The sequence below is a fragment of the Haemaphysalis longicornis genome, unplaced genomic scaffold, assembly GCF_048455015.1.
Source record: "Haemaphysalis longicornis isolate Haplotype H1 unplaced genomic scaffold, Haemaphysalis longicornis Haplotype H1 scaffold_7, whole genome shotgun sequence".
Classification (NCBI taxonomy): Eukaryota; Metazoa; Arthropoda; class Arachnida; order Ixodida; family Ixodidae; genus Haemaphysalis; species Haemaphysalis longicornis.
In genome coordinates, this window is record NW_027526422.1 from 94,212,594 (window position 1) to 94,228,595 (window position 16,002).

Genomic DNA, 16,002 nt, shown 5'->3' on the forward strand with positions numbered 1-16,002 from the left:
CTTGTGGGTCTGCTTGGCGAGGTACGTCCTGCTGGCGGGTCACTTCACAAAGGTGTACTGGTGTCATTTCCGTGATGGATATGACGTCAGTGAAACCTTGGTGTATCCCAGCAAAAACACTTTCGTGTTAAAATATAAAACCCGAAAACGAACAACCCTAAGTGTAAAGTACTCTTTAGTACTAAAGGTTGCTCCCCCCCCCCCCCCAAGAAGACCCTGTGTGCAGGGGTGCACCCGTTACAGGCCGCTTGCTTCGTTGTACTGGCGTCACTTCCGTGACGGATATGACGTCAGCGAAGTCGTCGTGTATCCGGTGATAAAGCACTTTCGTGTTAAAATACGAATCTCGAATATTTGCACGACATATATCCAACGGTTTCAACATACCCCTCGAGAATTTTTCAGTACTTTTATCTTGTTTATCGAACTGTCGCTCATACCGAATTACTCTCAGATACCCTTCGAATTCAGCGTGTCCAGTTTCGATTTTGTGCGACCATGACCGTTAATAGGTCATTGCTAAAGCAGCAAACGAGCGTGAACAATGAGCGATCTGCGTCTTGTCATACGCGCTGTCATCCCGCCGAGTGGAACAGACCTTCCCAGTGCGCTCACTCACTGGGAGGAGGTCTTGGTGCGTAGACTTCGTGTTGCGGTGGCCCTCTCTCCTGCGGTAAACCGGGCGTAGCCCCCCCCCCCCCTTCCCCCCCCCCCGATACCATGCCCCATTTACCAACAACTACCCCTTCTGAACGGCTCCTGCCGAAGATGCTGACAATAATCATGGACGCGCCCTTCCCTGAATTCAGCGAGATCACGACACCTTCGGGCATAGACCTCCACCCTGGAAGGCCTTCCTATCTCCAACGATGGCTCTGGACGACCCACTGCCGCTCACTTCTGGACTTCCTCCAGGGAAACAGGAGGGAACTTGCATCTCTAGGACTGTTTTAAGCATACCTCGGCAAAACTGGGTGCCACTCACTCACACTCAAACAGAACAATATATTTTCCCTCACGCACTCACTCACATGTACTCCCGCTCACCAGTCGCCCCTCGCGCTGACTCGCAGTCACGCTAACTACGTGGCCTCCACCACTTGCACTCACTCGCGCTCACTTGCGCTCACTCCCACCTCTCGCCATCACCACCGCTGCACTCACTCACACTCACCATTAGGCGTCACCCTCGCACTCACTCGCGCTCACCACTCGTCGTCTCCCCTGGCACGGGAGTGGGTGCAGCAGACCCTCTATGAATCTTGAAACCGAACAGTATAGTGCATTACGGCGTCAGAAGGCCATCCAAATCATATTCTTAAATCAACACGCCACCAGAGAATCAATTCTAGGGTGCCCCATAGCAGGAGCTCAGTGACAACATATTTCCGAAGCTAAAAGCAATCCCGCCGTTAACAATTATCCCAGCGAGTGGATCCTGCGACGAATGGCCAACGGCGAGTACAAGAGCGATAGCGAGGCTCACCGCGGTAAGCCCCGCAAATGGCGCGAGTGCACTCGCGAGTAATGAGCGGGGCTCACGGCGAGTTTCTCTCGCACTCGCGAGTGGTGAGCGGGGCTCACGGCGCGTGGCGTTCGCACTCACTCGCACTCACACACGCCAGTCCAAAACGATGGCAAGGCTCACTCACTACTCATGAGTGGTGAGGGGGGGGTGGGGGGTGGTGAGCCTGCTGACCTATGGTTTTAAGTCATGCCGAAGGGCATGTTATCGCAATAAAAAACAATAAGCATAACTACGATGGCTATGACTATGGCGGTTACGATGATGACGACGACCATGATGATGATGACGCCAAGTTTGGAATTAACCCCGCTAGTACAGCTGATGACAGCTTGCACGAAGTTCGATCCGACATATTTAGAAGGAGATGGTTGGGGCTGCATTATCTAAAGTGTGTTGCAATGTTCACCCTCTTCTCGGGTGCCGCTAACGTGCAGCTACACTCCCTTTCCCCGCATACGCGGCTGTTCGGTACACGTAGCTGTGCCGGGCTGAGCGGGAGGAGAAAGCGGTACGCGTACCGGTGTTCGTCTCCGCCTTCCGCTTGGTCGTCGAGGGCCCGTTGGCGTAGGAGAGCGTGGTGTACGGCAGGCCATCTTTCTCGGAGAGCCCGGCCAGGCCGAGCACGGGGTTTCCCCTGACCGGGTAGCCGTTGAGCGTGAAGGAGTGCGAGTGGTCGGCGGTGACCAGGACGAGCGTGTCCGCCAGGTCCACCAGCTCGAGCGCCGCCGTCACAGCGTCGCTCAACTGGGCCGTCTCGTGCAGCGCCAGCGCCGCCCGGTTCTCGTGGTGGCCGTGGTCGATGCGGCCGCCTGCAGCACGTGCAAACAAGTTTCCATGATATTGTGGCGTGGGCTACACTGGCCGAGGTTGAGCAGCTTCGCGTGGCTCCTGGAGAGCCGTGCTGCGCATGCGCGAGGAGCACTGACGTCACACGGCGCACAGCTGGCGCGCCGGAGCCGCTGCCGCCGCGACTAAATTGGATTGGATTGGACTGGACTGGACTGGAAACCATTTCAGTAACAGTAAGCATGATAATCAGGTAATCCTATACAACCAGGAATCCTAAGAATAACCAGCTGAACCTTAACTCATGCTACGTATATAGCCGACCTAAGCCACTGCTAATTTTTGTACGTGTGCGCACGACCGGACCGCAACGGTACAGAACAAGAAAACAGCATGCGCCGTTCGATGCTGCCGCAATGGCAAGGACGTCACATTAGTTTGCAATGTGTTTTGAATGCTATTTCAGCCTGCAAGATTTTGATTTTCTCCAGTTTGATGGTTATTAGCAACCTTTTGTTAGTTTAGGCAGAGGCTGCGCACATTAGGGCGGCTAGCAATCCACTACATTTAGCCCTGCGGACTTCCTATAGCGTGGTTATAAGCGACGTGAGCTGGTCAAAGAAGGGGAGGGGAGTGCACGATGGAAACGAAGGCCGTTAAAACTGATGTCCTATTCATTCTAGGCTTTAATTTCATCCTAGGCTCTAATTCAGCCTAGACTTATTTATAGCTCTGTTTCACTTACTGCAATAGATACGCCCAATATTTAACTTGACAGGGCTGCCCGTGGTCATCTTTCATCACTCGCTGTGATAGTTGACCTTCGCGAAAAAACTGACAGATGTTGCGATAATGCAATTTACGGGGCTTGCTGTGACATGCGATAAGGCTTCCTTTGACACGCGGAAGTTACGGAGGCACCCCGCGGCAGGATCTATCGGACTTGTTAAACGTTGCTTTCTTCATTTTACCGCAAAACATTTTACATCAATAACCACCAGGGGGCCAACCCGAGCGAACGCGCAGCATATGGGCTCCTGGAAAAGTGCTCCAAAGCAACGAATAGGTCCACTGTTCACGAGAGAAAACTCGACGGCCACTTCTATGAAGCTTTAAGGATCACCCCGATGCCAAGCTTACGGCTGTGAGTGAGTTTTTCGCTATTCCGCGGTACTTTGAAGATTCAAGGCGAGAGCCGCTTTGCTAACCCTAACATCGGCGCGGCCGACACCGGCACGAATACGAAGCGGTGGCGACAGCGGTGATGGCTGCAGGCGCGGCAGCTGTGCCCGTCGACGAACAAGATAACGAGATGGAAGCCCAGGAAAGACTAGAAGCCCCAAGTATGCAAGAAGACAACGAAGGATGGATTGAGGCGGTCAGCAAGGCGACGCGCAGAAAAAATAGAGCAAGCCTGGACTCCACCGCGCAGCAACTGACCCAAACCGAACGTAAAACGAGCATTAGGCCGGGTGCCAACGTAGCAAAGCCAAGACCACCCCCTCTACCGAAAGAAGATTTCAAGATGGTAATTCGCCCCAAGGAAGGACTCGAACTGCGCAAGCAAAGCCCGGCACTCCTCGCGGAGAGCATTCTCTCGGCCGCCCAAATCACGTGGAGAGAAGCTGAGCTCCGAGTCCGGGTCGACCCGAGCCAGAACATCCTAACTATAAGCACACCACATCAGCAAGCCGCCAGAGCCCTCAACCGCATCACGCAGCTAACCCTACAAGGGAAAACCTACCCGGTGAGCCTATATGGACTTTCCCCGTACGACTCCTGCAGAGGCATAATACATAATATCCCTCAACATTACTCAATGAAGGAAGTCCTCGAAGACCTCTGGCTCCCCGGTACTGAATTTCTAACATGTCGTCGTCTCGGAAGTACTTCCACGGTACTGATCACGATTTTAGGCAACAAGGTACCCTTCTACGTATACTATAAAGGAGTGGAGACAAGGTGCTACTTATACAAGCAAACAATTCCTTACTGCCACAACTGCCATGAGACAGGCCACCGCACTGATGTTTGCCCAACACCTAATGCCAGTGCCTGCGCCAAGTGTGGAAGACGAAATCCAGAGCCGGACCACCCATGCTCTCCCAAATGCTCACTCTGTCAGGGCGAGCACTTAACAGCGAGCAAAGACTGCCCGCTACGTTTCAAGGAGCCCTACTATCTTCGCCGGAAGAACTGGGAGAAGGATGCCTGTGCCGAAAGCCCACCCTCTGGCAGCCGCGAAAGATCGCGCAGCAGAGGGCCCTCTCAAGGCAGGCGCTCCTCCAGGTCACGGTCGCGCTCCAAGTCCAGGGCCCCCGCCGGCAGGAGCCAGTCAAAGCAGCGGGCGCCGACCACCTCGAGCAACCAAGAAACGCCGACTCCGCAGGTGAGCTGGTCTCAGATTCTCTCTACCACTGCTCATTCCCCCAAACCCACCTGCAATGAATGCACTAACCTACAAAAAGAAGTCACCTGCCTTAGAAGCGAAATTGCATCGCTCAAAGCAGCCATATCGCAACTGATGCAGTCCAACACCTCAGCCCAGCACACACAAGCAGGGGTAGAGAAAAAACGTAAAATCTCCGACGCGAGCAAAACAACCACTCCGAATCATGCTCCCACTCCTACACAAATTGATGACGTCAGAACAGAATGCAAGGAAGCCATCGAGAAACATGCTCAAACTGTTAATGAGCAACTTGGTGCTCTCATTGCGCAGGTTAGCTCACTCGCACAGATCATGGCACAGTGCCAGCAAACAATTACGCTCATACTGAACCGCCTTGACCACTTGGAAAGTCAATCAACGCCGTCCCTCAGCCGGTCATCTCGGAAAGAAAAGCCGTACCAACGACTAACCACGACAGACACGGCAGACAAGGACCTCTCTACGTCCCTCCATGGGTAGGCAGGATGCAGGAACGTCCAAAGAACTCATAATCTGGCAATGGAATTGCAGGAGCATAAAAAACAAGATTGGCCTACTCCAGCAGTACATTGAATCAGTGTCCACTGCACCCGACGTCATTGCGCTTCAAGAAACCAACGCACACGCTAGACTTCCAGGATATATCACACATGAAGACTCAAAGGGGTTTAATTCTTGCACACTAATCAAGAAATCCATAACTGCCATACACCACGTCATAACACAAGCAGAACAAACTGGCATCCTCACCGAGCTCATCCGAGGAAGGTACGCAAGGGGAAAAGCCTGTTTGTCCTCAATGTCTACTGCCGACCAAAAAATAAGCAAGATTGCATTGACCGCATAGTGCAACAAGCAACTACCACCGCGGGCTCCAATCCCCTCATTGTCCTTGGGGATTTCAACGCGGCCCACCCCATATGGGGATACCGATATGCGAACAAGAGAGGCAATGAGCTCCTCCGCTGCGTGGGTGAAGAGGGTTTGGTGCTACTTACGGACTGCAGTACGCCGACGCGAATGGGCAACAGCGTAACTCACGACACGTGCCCGGATTTGACTTTTACTAAAAACGTCAACCACGCCACATGGGTGAACCTGGAGGAGAATCTAAGTAGTGACCACTCAGTCATTTCAACGACCCTTTACGGGGAAGAATATCGAGCACCCCTAGGCGGAGTTCGAATAACGAACTGGGACAAGTTCCGCGAGCGCAGGGCTGAGCTGCCTAGCTCCAAGATAGAGGATATCAACACCTGGACGCAAGCGCTACGAGCTGATGTAAAAGCCACAACGCAACAGCTAAATACCACTACACAGGTTCCGCATATAGACACCAAACTACTCCACTTATGGGAAGCTCGCCGGTCGCTCATCCGCAGATGGAAGAGGCAAAAGCACAATCGCAAACTCAAATTGCGAATTGCAGCCCTGACTCAGGACGCGGCCAAATACGCTGCTGAACTTTGCAAGAATAATTGGCTCACGATCTGCGACAGCCTCGGTGGTACTCTCACCACATCTAAGACGTGGCGGCTACTCAGATATTTGATTGACCCTTCAAAAAGTAAAGGCGCAACTACCAAAACAATGAAAAACATTTTGCACACTTTCCCAGGCACCAAGGACGACCTCCTCAAAAAGCTTCAGCAAAGATACCTGCCTCTATCTCCGCCATACTCAGCTCCAGACTACTCGGGCGATCCAAACCTCCATTTGGATAGGCCCATTGACGAATCGGAGGTACGGGCAGCGCTAGCCAAGATACGGAGAAATACCACACCCGGCCAAGACCGTATCACAAACAAGATACTGACTAACCTTGACCATGACTCCGTCACATCCCTCACACAATTCATGAATGGCTGTTGGGAAAAGGGAGTCATACCGCCGGAATGGAAGACGGCTGAGGTTCATCTAATACCGAAACCAGGAAAGGAGCCAAGCGTCGAGAATCTCCGCCCAATTTCATTAACGTCCTGCATAGGAAAGCTACTGGAGCACGTCATCCTCGCTCGCCTACAACAATACCTAGAAGATACTTGCCAAATTCCTACATCCATGTACGGATTCAGACCAAGTCTCAGTGCCCAAGATATTCTTCTTCAGCTCAAAGAGGAAATCATGATGCAGGCCAATAATCACACGCCCAAAGCAATTCTCGCCCTCGATTTAAAAGGGGCGTTTGACAATGTAAATCATCAAATGATTCTGAACAATCTCAATAACCTCCACTGCGGCGCCAGGATGTACAATTACATCAGGGATTTTCTTACAAACCGGCAAGCAGTCCTGAAGGTCGGTGACGCACAATCACCTCCCATTCAAGTTGGAGGTCGAGGCACGCCACAGGGCGCAGTTCTTTCCCCACTGCTATTTAACATCGCCCTCATCGGCCTTCCCAAACTATTAGATGCCATCCCTGACCTTCGACACGGCCTATATGCCGATGATATAACGTTATGGACGGGCGCAGGGTCGGTAGGGGAAATGCAAGATCGTCTTCAGCAGGCTGCTGACACCGTGCAAGCTTATGCAGCCAAGTGTGGTTTATGCTGCTCTCCAGAGAAATCTGAGCTTCTCCTTGTCCGGAAGCGCCAAAGTCGAAAACATCAAGACCCAGGCATCCAAATTACCCTTGACGGAGCTACGATCACGCCTTCCCCACACATAAAGATACTGGGGATGACCTTTCAAGAGGACTGCTCCAACTCTATACTTCTTCGGCACCTAACTCAAACAACAGGACAAATTGTTCACATGCTCCGCCGAATCACCACGAAGACTAGAGGGATGAAGGAAGCAGACACACTACGGCTTGTCCAAGCTTTCATCATCTCTCGCATCAATTACGCCATCCCGTACGCGATCCTCTCCAAAAGCGACGTAACCAAACTTGATACACTCATTCGGAAAGCATACAAACAAGCACTTGGTCTCCCCGTCAGCACGGCAACGGATAGACTTCTCAAACTGGGAGTACACAACACTGTGGAGGAGCTCATAGAGGCTCATTTGGTAAACCAGCATCACCGTCTAGCGACCACAAGAACAGGACGCCAACTGCTTGGTCGCCTTGGATACAGTACCCCAGAAGAACAAGGCAGTTCTTCCATGGACATACCCACAATCATAAGGCAAAACATCTATGTGGCTCCTATTCCACGGAATATGCACCCTCAGTTTCACCAAGGAAGACGTGCGGCGAGAGCACAGGCATTAGATATAGTCCATGGATCAAACCCCAAAACTGTGTACACGGACGCTGCCGACTACGCTCGCATGGATACGATGACAGCTGTCGTCACCACATGCACCGAGCATGTCGCCAGTGTCACACTTACTGGAATAAACACTACCCAAGCAGAAGAAGCAGCCATCGCTCTTGCCATTGCCCACACCTCCGCCGATACAATCATCACTGATTCTCAAGCGGCATGCCGAAGCTACCTACGCGGAAGAATATCAAGACCAGCTGCAAGAATCCTTCTCCAGCGACCCCCTCAACGCAAGATCAGTCTGGTTTGGGCGCCTGCCCACTCGTCCCTTCGCGGCAATGTCATGGCCCACACGACAGCCCGAGAATTAGCCTACCGGGCACCGCGAGACGACTGGCTTCAAGCGACTCATCCCCTAGTAACATACCAAGGCATCACACAGCACTACAAGCTGAGTAGGCAAGAGTATCCTCCTGCCCACCCGTCACTCACCAAGGAACAGGAGCATAAACTCAGGCTTTTGCAAACAAACACGTTCCCACACCTATCTAAACTTCACGCCATCAACCCCACCCTCTACAGCGCCACATGCTCACACTGTGGTGAGATCTGTACCCTCTACCACATGGTCTGGGCCTGCCAGAAAAACCCAAATGTTCGCCCAATTCCTAACCCTTCTTATGAGCAGTGGGAGAGAGAACTGGCCAGCTCCGGCAGCGACACTCAGCTTCGGCTGGTGGAACGTGCGGAAAAGGCAGCAAGCTCCAACGGGATCCTGAAATGAGGAATCCGACCACGTGCTCCCCCCCCTTTTTTCTTTTTCGCAAAATAAAGTTTACTCTCTCTCTCTCTCTTCGAATGTGATAAGGAAAGGAACGGAAGCCGGTGTTGTCATGAAGCCTCAATTCGGAATTTCCCCGCAATTATTCGAAGCTTCAAACTGTCTGAAAATGAACATACCTGTCACGGCAACAAACTTTAAAATGCTACCTATGCGTTTTGCGCACACGCCTTTCTGAAAATGCAGTAAGCCCGCGTTAAACCAAATTCCACCAGCCAAAGGCGGTTTTTGTTGTAAGTAGAACTTTGCGAAAAGCGGGGGCGATTTTCCCTCCCTCTACTGCAGTTGGGACCGTGGAAAACTTCGTATAGAGTGAAAATTTGAGCAAAGCGATTGTGTTACGAGGGTTTACTGTAGAAGCTTTGAATGTGCCAGAGACAAAGGAAGCGGCCCCATACTGGGCTGTTGAAGTGACAAGCTTTGCTACACGCGTTCGATGGCAAAAAAGGCGTAAAACTGCAGTGGGGATGTTTGCTCTTTCTGGATGTATGAGCAATTTGCGGGGTCATTCGCTCTTTCATACTGGTGGACGGCCGGCTGGCGGTGCAAAATATTGTTTGTCTTTCTGCACCCCCCCCTCTCTCTCTCTCTCTCTCTCTCTCTCTCTCTCTCTCTCTCTCTCTCTCTCTCTCTCTCTCTCTCTCTCTCTCTCTCTCTCTCTCTCTCTCTCTCTCTCTCTCTCTCTCGCGCGCGCGCGCGCGCGCGCGCGCGCGCGTGTATGTCGCCATCGTAAATTGATCAAACGTGCTCCGAGCAATAGTTTCCTCGGTTTCTATACGCTCAGTTGACGCACATTGCGGAAGTATGACAAAGACGAAATAGCGTCCTACGCGGGTTCTCCTAAAAGAAAACGAGAACGAGTACGCAAAATAAAAGAAACAGCAATTCCTGGCTCCGCTCTGTTTACATTCAGCCGTTGCAAATGAACTCATCGCGTAGGCTGCCGTGGCTCTGGATTCATTTTTCATCCAGAACGAAAGCACGCGCAGTGCCCCGAGGTATGTACGATCGCCGACACGGCCTGCTTCCGGGATAATTTCTACTTTCGCTCGAGGCTGTTTGGCGCCGGGTAATGACTGGCCCTCTTTCCTAGGGCCTTACTCAAACGGACGCCGCAGGAACAGCGGCCGCCGCCCGTCTATCACGCGGGCAGACAAGACAGCAGCGCTGGCCGGTCCCGCTCATGGAGCAACGAGGGGGACGGACCTAACATCGTTCCCGCGGCTTTCCGCACCGTTTGTGCTCGGAGATGTCTATCGTCGGAGTTTCCCGTGTCCCACTGGCACACACGTACATTGTTTGCAAGAGGAAAAGGGGCAGTCGGGCGTTATCTGTTGGTTTCGTATACTTTGTTACCGCAAAACGGCAAATCGCTAAGTCGCGAGGTTCGAGGTTGTTCGGCGTTCGGGCGCAGTGTTTTGAGTGCCACGGATGACGTGACACTCACGCTGTTTACCAAGGGAGATGTGTGCCCGGGCCAGCTGCACACATTTACTGGCCTGGGTCACATTAGTGGCTTTCGAGATTTAGTCTTACATTGACTAGTTCCTTGCGCATCATTGTCCCGGTGGCTCACTCCCGCCCCGGTGGCTCACTCGTTGTACTGTTGAGCCCGTGGAGGCGGGTTCGATTCCCGGTAGCGGCAGCCGATTTTCTGATAGAGGCGAGAAGCGAGAACACCCGTGTGTTCGAAATTTCGACGCACGTTAAAGATCCCCCCAAGGCGGTGAAAATTAATCCGGAACCCCCCATTATGGCGCGCCTCATCACCTGTGTAGCGTCTGTGCGCTAAACCTCATATTCAAAATCATTGTTCAACAATGCAGATGTATTGGCATGCTTAACATAACGAACAATGAGGTAGTTAGGCACAGGATTAAAATTTTGCATCTTTTTTACGAAATTTTCATACGGGCGCCTAAGTCCGCTTCGAAGGCGAAAGCCCTCCGGTAATGAACGAAGACCACTTACTGCTACATCGTGTTTCCGTCTCTTTCTTTGCCTTCGTTTCTTCGTCTTATGGAGCGAAATACATCGACAGGCAGGCAGTCTGGCGACATTCATGCCCCAGCTCCCCCGGAATTAGACTTCTCCGTGGCTGCGGCGCTCTGTTCTACTCACGTGCCGTTATGTTCACTTGTCGTGCGTTTTAAAGTCAGCGCTGCACGGACTATGCCAATTTTCGTGCCATAGCAGCCTTGGCAGAGCGGAGTATTAACGCGCTCAGCTGTTATTCCGAAGACCCAGGTCCAGTTTTCATGCGGAGTCAAATTTGTTCTTTAATTATGTACTCTTTATGGCGGCATCCATTTTCTGTCTTGTACAACAAAAACGTCGGGTTTTTTTTTTTCGCACAGTAGGGCACCTAGGATTTTTGCCGTAATAGTCTAAAACTAACCACCACGTCTTCTTTTTCTCTTCCTTTAACACTTGCCCGATATCAGGCACTATTTGCAACAGAAAAAGCAGGCACGCTCATGCTTCGCGAACTCAAAGCGAGTTATAAAATAATATTTGTCAGGATTATTTTTCCGAAGTCCGTGCTTTTTTTCTTGCGAGGAATATCCACCCTCACAAACTAGGAGTGGTGTTCGTGAAGAGAGATGGTGAGAAAACGTAGGAATGTTAGAGCTCGAAGAAATGAAATGGTCAGTAACGATAATGTCCGAGCACTACGCATGCAGATAATTCGGCACACAAGGAATTCCGCTCTGCAATCTTTGCTTTTTTTTTTTTCATTCGTCTTTAACTGTAAAAATATTGACTTATCGCTAGCCTGATAACGCAGAAAATGGAGGAAGCTCACACTAACGCTAAGACTTGAAGGTACCGAAGTCCGCGTAACTTCACGACCATCACGACGGTTTAAATCCGCGATTGCAGCCGATTTGCTTCTTCGCTGCCGGAACGACCTTTACTCCATCATTGTCGCTATAAGTGTGAGCTTCCTTCATTTTTTAAGTGATAATCATTGGATTTCATCTCAAATAGGCGTACGCTATGACGCGTCTTTCTCGTTCCGAGCAAATGTTGCCGGGATTACGGCTAACTCGGGATTTCTTTTTTTTTTTTTTTTTTGGGCCAATCTTGGTTAATCTGTCTTAGTGGGTATGTTCGGAATTTTTGGCCAATCATCCTCAGTGGGTATGCCCCTCATGTTCTTTGTATTTTAAACTTCGGACACGAAAAATAACTATTTCTAAACAGCTTCGCTGTGAAAGCAACTTCATTACTGCTGCGCGTAGACTAATTCAAATACAGTTATGTGGTGTGCAAGAGAAGGTATACAACCGCGTATGGAACACATCCCAACCCGTTGGTGGTGATGCCATCGTTCCGCCGACCCTCGATGAGCACGGCTGAGTACAAGGGCAGCTGCGGCGAACTAGCGTCCACAGAAAATTGCTAAGAAGCCTAGTAACGCTCTCGCGTGAAAACGCTTCCACGTTCGTTGAAACCCGCTTTCGCTGACAACTCAGAGGGAGTGCTTCCACCTGTTTTGGGATTCTAAACGGAGGTCCCTCTCCACCCAAACTTGAGAACATAGCTGAAGAAGCCGGAAGTTGGAATCAAAGCCCGAAAACGTTGAGACAAGAAAGAAACCAACAAGTGGCCAAGAAGCAAGTAAGATGCGCCTACCTTCAACGACGAGTGCGAAGCCCTTGTCCCCCTTGCGCAGTATTTGCACGGCGGTGGTGACCATGTCGACCAACGAGGGCTGCTTTTCCTGGCGGTACAGCTCGTAGGACATGTGGTCGCCCGAGAAGAGGCCTGCACCAAAAAACGTTGAAACGGCCATTGGAAAGGAGAATGGGGCGTCCGCAAGCGCCGGTATGAACTAACATATCGGTCTTTCGAAAAGAAAACAAGTCCCAACAGTCCTCTCACTTTACCTCTGCTTTAAAAAACGACGGGCAGTTCTGCGCCCATTGATAACTCAGTCTGAAGCTTTCGTCCATGCTTCAACCGTCATCATCATCACCACCCTATATACATCCACTCCAGGACGAATGTCTCTGCCATAGATCTCCAACCGCTCCTTTTTTGTGCTTCCCGAGTCCAGTACTTGATATTTCGTGTTTCTTGTGACAATAAAAGCATTACAAATACATTCTACTAGTATGTAGGGTTTTTCGCACCTGTCCTAAAGGGACGTTAGACGTTGAAATGGCGTCTGTGAGTTTTATTAGTGTGTGATCTAGATTGTTATGCAAGTCGGCGCTAGTTGAGCCTAGCAAAAGTTAAAAAGTTTACCTCCAAAAAACGAAAACACCGCTATGACTATAAAAACAATAAGGCGTGGCTCAGGCCCACTAGCCTGTGTCGAAAAGGATAGCATGAAAGGAATAAATGACGCACTAGTATAGAGGTGTAGGCGACGGCGTATACTCCCGGTTCTTTGACGAAAGAAGTAAGGCGAGCAGCGCCTGTTCTTCAAACACTGCCATAATACGTGAACGCGCATTGCTTGTGGGCAAAGGGTAATAGCGAGATCTTCCACAAACACGTGTAATTACATTAAAAATTTCCTGCTGTAATATGTTAGCGTTCCGTACACGTGCCCCCTGGAAAGAGACTGGCCACAAGATAAACGGACATGTTGTGCTGAGGCTTCGGTCATGTGTAGGTGAATATCACCCGTCTCCTTAGTTCCCTTTTCTGCGATTTTACAGCTCAGTACGCATGCCCACCAATATATAAAAATTAAAGCCGTTCCACTCAACGTGAAAGCTGTCGGAAGTGCACAGCAGTGATTCGCCATAACGGGCTTTGGCGCTGTTATCAGCTCACTGCTACCACTAATCACGCTATTCGCCGCCCTGTCTCACTCCTCTCTTGATGAATGGGCCGGAGGTTTGTCCAATGCAATTCAAATTTCCCGTCTTCGCAGAGCTCGCGCACCCCCTGCCTGGAACAGCGAGAGCGGAATCTCGCACACAGGCGACTTACTGCGCAGCTTGGAACGCGTCGTTTCTGGACGCTTCTTTTTTCGTTTGCTATCGCCAACCAAAGGGGCGTTCCTAACTAAATGGACGCGGTGGCTGCCGGCTATATCCACAGGTTTTGCCTCAACTGTGGTTGCAGTTTTCTTTGCGCTAAACGATGGGGAGATGTATGACAAGCGCCAGCGATTCAGGAATTTCGAACGATTATGATTATATAAACCGCTTGGCTTTCGAAGCCTCTGGGTTACGCCATTACGGTACGCCGTGCGGCTCTACTTGGGTCTGTTATCCCGCTGCGCCGCCTGATTCCGGCAGTCGCGTAACATTGTAACAAGCTACTACGACAAGGCGAGCCCCTAAAGTGCTCTGCACTTAAAACGTTCGTAAGCTCAAGTTTCAGTCACCAAGCAGGTACTCCGTCTTGTTGGTGTCCACGGCCAGGAGTTCCTCCCGAGAGCCGACGAACTTGCGATTCTTCTTGTCCTTCTTCCACTGGTCGACCAGGTCCAGGCCGTCGCCCCGCTTTCCGCCTCCCCGCTGTTTGTCCTTGAAGTAGGCCAGGCCGCCACCCAGGATCACCTGTATACGCGAATCGGCTTCCACGAATTAGCGATTCAGTAGTGCGGCTGCATCGGTTGAAAATGTGAACTAGCGCAAAACCCTACAATGCTTAAACTAGTTTCCAGAAACTCCGATCACACCTAAGCAATCCATACAAACGGTGAGTGCGAAAGCACTGACGCCCAATTGAATGCCTCGAAGAACTCTTTCCAGTTTTGCGCTGCGAGTTATGGTGACTATTGAGGCATTGGGTGAGGACAGGGCAGCTCGTGCTTGATATGACTCTCCGTTTGTTACTTTGGTTTTCGTAGGCCCAAGCGTTGCCTTCAGTCGTGTTTTTATTGAGGCGAATGATCATGCTATGGAACGCTTCGCAGTCGAGTGGGAGCTGTTCTTTTTTAAGGGGTGGGGGGGTGGGGAGCTTCCGTCGTCACCGTCGGCACCAGATTTTAACCCAATGATTCTTTAATGCTCACTCACAAAAACGAAATCAGCGCTAAAACCGAATGGCTCTAATAGATGTCGTGACGTGTTAGGTTTAGGAGAGGGAAAATTACGAGAATATTTTTTTCAGGTCCGAGGCAGGGGAGCCAATCAAAGGCCGATGAAAAATGCTCAACTTTTGACCGCTCTTTCGAAGCAGTCGGCAAAAGTGCAAAATTTGGACTCAAGGAATGCTCGCATGCACGCAATGCACACCTACCAAAAACTAAGCCCGTAGAACGTGAAAACATAGCTGTAGTTTTGTCGTGAAGGTTTTGGAGCGTGTTGTGCGGAACTGTGGCGCGCAAAAAAAAAAAAAAATACCCAAGCCATCTACACTAACGTGAAACCTGGGGAGGGGCGAAGCATGCAGTGTACAAGTGTATTCTTGGCGCCTTTGCGTGTTTGCCGACGGAGATGAAACCATTGGGGGATAGAGGTATACAGCTTTGCTGTAGAAGTGTCTTGTATTTGAAGCAAGAAGCTCTCTAGCACGAGGCATAAACGAGTGTCTCGGCGTATTTTAGTACCCGTTACGAAGCACCCCAGCACGATGCATAAACTAGTGCTCCGGTGTTCTTTTAGTGCGCGTTACGTTCTAGCGCGAGGCGTAAACGAGTTTCCCGATGTTATAGTACCGTGACTACATAAGACAACGATTACGATGACGACAGGAGACACCAAAAGCCCCAGCCGCTAAGGGGCTTCGCCCCTAAAACCGTACTTTTAGCGCACTCTTAGATGAAGAGACGGCATGGCATGCGGTCCAAGGTCATGATTGGTAATGAGTGGTACACGATGACAGTTTCCCATCACGCCGGTACTAACAAACGTAGGCCCTCGTTTACGCGATTTTTCGGTGGAAATGGCGTGGAGGCAGAGGTGATTAGCCCGAGCATATGAACTGAGAATGCAGTTAGCCTATATCAGATGATATTTGTGAACGGGACTAATTGTAACACTTAAGGTAAACACTTCCGCTCTTTCCTTTACGTCTGGAAGCATTGTTAAAGCCGGAGTTTTCAACAGCTCGGAGCGGCACTGCGTGATTGGCAGCAGAACTATCCGTCTTCCGTTTGTGCTTTGCTTTGTAGCTCTTTTTTCTAAAGTGGCTATCGAATGCCTTTATTGCTGCAACAAAAAGTAAGCGGCCAATAGCCGCTACATTGCTGTACTGACGTAATTCGAGTGCTCAAGGAACGCCAAGA

At 50.8% G+C, this 16,002-nt stretch overlaps 1 protein-coding gene across 2 annotated transcripts in view; it reads right to left on the reverse strand.

Annotated features, from left to right (window-relative positions):
• The window catches only part of LOC144146111 (alkaline phosphatase-like), a 67,638-nt gene that overhangs the window by 873 nt on the left and 50,763 nt on the right, over positions 1-16,002 (reverse strand). For both annotated transcript variants that reach the window (XM_077678059.1, XM_077678060.1), the window contains exons 5-7: positions 14,155-14,329; positions 12,444-12,575; positions 2,047-2,337 (exon numbers count right to left, since the gene is read on the reverse strand). In XM_077678059.1, coding sequence (XP_077534185.1) covers positions 2,047-2,337; positions 12,444-12,575; positions 14,155-14,329 — 598 coding nt within the window. The remainder of the gene's footprint in view (positions 1-2,046; positions 2,338-12,443; positions 12,576-14,154; positions 14,330-16,002) is intronic.